Source organism: Mercurialis annua, linkage group LG6, assembly GCF_937616625.2.
Source record: "Mercurialis annua linkage group LG6, ddMerAnnu1.2, whole genome shotgun sequence".
Taxonomy (NCBI): Eukaryota; Viridiplantae; Streptophyta; class Magnoliopsida; order Malpighiales; family Euphorbiaceae; genus Mercurialis; species Mercurialis annua.
The window spans coordinates 7,811,315-7,816,028 of NC_065575.1; the positions used below are offsets into that span (position 1 = coordinate 7,811,315).

The window sequence follows — 4,714 nt, forward strand, 5'->3', positions numbered from 1 at the left end:
AGAGGCGATCTGGTCTTACGAAACGCGGAAGTTGGCAGAGGAAACGCAGGAGTAAAGAAAATGCAAGCTAATTGGGAAGGCCCCTTCATCATAGAAGAAGCTACTGGCAAAGGCGCATATAGACTAAAGACAATAACTGGGTCCATGGTACCCAGATATTGGAATATAGAACACCTGAGAAAGTATTATCAATAAATTCAGGGCTTGTACTTGTTTCCATTTTTGAAATAAAAAGCGATTCGGCGAAACAAATCTTATAGGCTCGCTCGAGACCTAATACATACAACTTAACAAGAATCGTTTGAATCTTAGTTAAAAAATAATTTAGACTCGTCCGAGTCAAATAAATAAAAGGATCCATTCGGACCTACAAATAAATTACACCAGCAGAAGTTTAGATTAACTTCTCAAAACAACAAACGAGTTTAGATTAACTCTACAAATAAAGAAAGGCAATGGTCAAAAGATCATTATATTAACAGAAGAAAAATTACAAAGGATCCGCCCACGATCCAATACAAAAAAAGAGAGGCGAAAGCAACAAATACTAAAAAGCAAAAAATACAAAAAGGAGAAAATAAAAACTAAGCCTTATTCAAAGCGTCTTGCTTCTGCTTATCAAGCTTCGCCTTCACCTCCTTCGCTAAAGAAGCAGGATCCAACTGATTGACTCCAGAAAGATCGACGCCAGGATTCTGCTCCCGCAGCTTTGCCCCGATCGCCAACCGGTATTGAGTCATGACTTGGGAATAAAAGCTCCCAGAGTCACCCAATCGCCGGCGGAGACGCCCCTCTTCTTTCTTCAGATCATCCCTCTCCTTAGCGAGAGCACCTGAAGAAGATTGTAGAGACTCGACTTCCTCGGACAAAGTTCGAACCCGAGCCTCTAAAGCGGAAATCTCCCGAGTCTTGGTAGATACGGAGGACCTCAGCTGTTGGATCAGACCGGTCGCCTCGCCAGCCTCCTCCTCCATCTTTTGTTTCTCGGAGAGCCAGGATTCGGAATCTCTCTGGAGTTTCTTCAATTGATCCACCGCATCCCTTCGGCGGCGCTCCAAAACAGCGATGGACTGGACCACCTGCGAAAGAAAACAACAAATAAGAAAAACAAAAGAAAAAAGAGAAACAAATCATAATATAAAAAAGAAAGAAGCATACCGAAAAACCGCCGAGACAGGCGAACTCAGCCAAATTATCGCCATGTTCGCGATCAATGGACTCAATGTCCTCTTTTATCATAATATTCTCCATGCAAGCATGAAGAATGGCGACGTTTGAAAGACGAGGCGGATTTTGCGCGTCCGCCCAAGCAGCAAACCGAGGTGCCTCCTCGAAAGACACCCCAGAAGATTTCTTCTTCTTGGGACGCTTGGTAGAAGCCCCAGCCTGGTCCTCAGCAGGACGCTTCTGGCCGGCGGTAGGCAACCCCTTCAGAGAAGGACCTGACTCCTTCGAAGGAAGCAGAGGCGACTCGGAAGTCGCAGCAGGAACTTGATCTCCAGAAGCAGGATCAAGATCCGGATTCACCGAATCAGGCGTCGGATTCGGCACAGCAGTTGTAGAGGGATTAGGAACGCCGCTAGTCACCTCGCCCATATCTACAGTCATATCGACATGAAAATTATCAAGCAAATGTTCAAGAGAAGTCGACATCCTACAAAACAAAACATAACAACAAAGATTAGAAAAATACCTTCTAAAGGAAGATCCGCCAAAAGTATTTCACGGCGACTTAAATACTGCTCTAAAAGAACGCTGTGCTTGGGCTTGTCAAAACGACAATCCGACAGCAAAGACAGGGCGAAGTCCTTCTCCCCATCATCCAAATCAGGTACATTAGTAAGCGAAACCTTACTAGAAGTAAAACTCCGCGAAAAAGAGGAGAAAGAAGAGTGTTGAACCAAGAAAAACTTAGGGGTCCAGCCCTTCAAAGAAGAAGGAAGACTAAAAAGAGACCGATTCGGTCGACCACCAGCAAAAATAAATTCCTCACCCTTTCGGCGGGAGAAAACATAAAAATAATTAAAAAGAGCAAGCGAAGGCTCCTGCATCCGAACCCTGCACGATTCCATAAAAGAACAAAGAAGGCGAATCGCGTTCGGATGCAGTTGGCCCAAAGGAACACCTAAATTATGACAGACCTCTACAATTAAAGACTCTAAGGGAAACCTAAGACCCGCTAAAAGTTGCTCGTGAAAAATTACTATCTTAGAAGGCGAATCCGTGCTATGATTCGCCCGATACGATTTCGCCGGCCTCAAAATAACATACGACCCGGGGAAGCTAAAATCCTCGGCATAACCGAGTATCTGCTCTCTTGACAAGGAGCTCCGCGTATATTCTAGCTCATCACGAGCACCCTTCGCCCCCTCAGTTACTTCTGACATTTTAAAATTTTTAAATGGGGGGGAAACACGGAATGATGAAAAAATTAAAACTCTAAAAGATCAAAAGAAGGGGAAAGAAGGAGAACAAGACGAAGAACAATGCGAAGAACAAGAACAGAAGGAACAAAATCAAAAACGAAGAACTACCAGGAAATTAAAATTAAAGAAAAGGTAAAATACCTCGCAAGCAAATACGCAGGATCAAAAGAAAGGTAAGGAGCAACTTGAAAACGAGGAATCTTGACAGCAGAAGAAGGAAACCCACGAAAAGCTTGAAGAAATTGAAGGTTAGCAGTTGCAGAGAAAGCAAAGGTTGGAAAAGAAAGAAAATGAACTATTATATAGCCTGAACCAAAGAAACTGAAAAGACGAGATCCCATAATACTAATGGCGCACGAAGACACTTGTCGTTCATCCAGTCATAACCCTCTACTGATGGACAACACGTGGCAATACAGAATCTTACTAAAGAAGAAACGTCACCCACAAACATATGAAACGACTCGCCCGGAATACAAAGCGACTCGCACGCATAAAAGAACTCAGCTCCAAAAGAGCTAAAATCCACTAAGGCATAAATGCCAAACTACTTCAGCTCACTTGCGGGGGGGCTAATGATGGATACCGAATCCTACTGTAAGTATAATGGAGCCGAGTTGCAGGAGATCCACTCTCAGGCGACACCGGACTCCCCCTGGAGACGGAAAGATATGAAGGAGATACCGAATCTCTAAGATTCGGTAATACACTGATAAAGACCGAATCCCACATGATCCGCCAAGAGCGCGTCAGGTCCAGGATTCGGATAAACGACTAAATATGGAAACCTTGTCCTATTTGGACACAAACACTACATATGGAAGGATAAGCTCTACTTTAGGAAGATAAGACTATTTAGGAAGACGTTCCTAAATAGGATTCTTATCAGATTAAGGTAGATCTCGACAAATCAGGAGAATCCTTAAGATACGGCCGAATCCCTACAAAGTAGGATTCACCTACCTAATACAACTCTACTAGGTATATTCGTCTACTATAAAAGGAGCACGAGGTATGCCTAGAATGACAATTACATTCATATACTCAAAACGCTGCTCAAAGCTCTAAACTGACTTTAGCATCGGAGAGTTAATCGGACAACCACCGTCCGGTTAGCTTCTACCCTGTTTTGCAGGTTCACTCACCGGTTCAGAAGGCAGACTCCATCAATTATTTAAATATAAATATAATATTTCTAATTCATAATAAATACAATTAGTTGATAAGTCACACTAAAGCGACACTAGTATATATATATATATATATATATATATATATATATATATATATGGTTTAAACGCACCAAAAATCACCAACTTTCGCGTGTTTTTGGTATTTAACATAATCTTTTAATTTTGGTAAACAAGTACATGAACTTTCAAAATTTTGTAATTAAAGACGCCGACACCATTTTGGATATAAAACTACACCGTTTTAGATTAAAACAGCGCCGTTTTGGATGTAAAATTGCACTATTTTTCAAAGGAAACACACACGTGCTCTTAATTGCAAAATTTTGAAAATTTATGTACTTTTTTGCCAAAATTAGAAGATTATGTTAAATACCAAAAACACGCGAAAGTTAATGATTTTTGGTGTATTTAAGCATATATATATATATATATATATTCTTTAATAAATTATACAAAAACCCATCTTCTCCATAATTAAAAAAAGAAAAATTAAATTTTTTTTTAATTACCGGGGGAGGAGCAGCTCCTCAGGCGAGAAGCATATGTTCCTCAACGTGGAGTTTCTGCTCCTCCGGCGTGTGGAGCTGAGCTCCTCAGGCGAGAAGCATCTGCTCCTCCGGCGTGTGGAGCTGAGCTCCTCAGGCGAAAAGCATCTGCTCCTCTGGCACGAGGAGCTGCCGGAGGCGGAGGAGCTGTTCCTCCTTCCGAAATAAAAAAAGAAAAAATATTTTTAATTAATAATTAATTTTTTTTATTTTAGAATTTATTGAAATTATTTTAAATTTAAGGACTAGTTTAGATTTTTCCAAATGAAAAAAAGTTTAAAATGATCTATAAACATAGTTGTTTTATATAATTTTTTAATTCAAGTTGCAATTGAAAACCAAAATTCACAATAGGGTAAAATTTTAAAAAAACAAATGCTATATGAGAGTGGAATTAAAAACTAAAAGAAAGGTGAGGATTTCTTCGGTTTATTAGCCATAAAAAATCATCACGTGCGTGGAGCATAGGAAATGTACCCCTCAAAACTCAATCCAACGGCTACATCCCCACAAAAAATCCTACACCTTCTCACACACTAACATTCTCCTC

At 40.6% G+C, this 4,714-nt stretch overlaps 1 protein-coding gene across 1 annotated transcript; it reads right to left on the minus strand.

Annotated features, from left to right (window-relative positions):
• Nucleotides 1-584: 584 nt before the first annotated feature.
• LOC126685942 (uncharacterized) lies at nucleotides 585-1,653 on the minus strand. Its single transcript, XM_050379951.1, has 2 exons — nucleotides 1,159-1,653; nucleotides 585-1,079 (listed from the first exon to the last, which is right to left on the minus strand). The coding sequence occupies exons 1-2, from the start codon at nucleotides 1,651-1,653 to the stop codon at nucleotides 585-587; spliced, it is 990 nt and encodes a 329-aa protein (XP_050235908.1).
• Nucleotides 1,654-4,714: the final 3,061 nt, after the last annotated feature.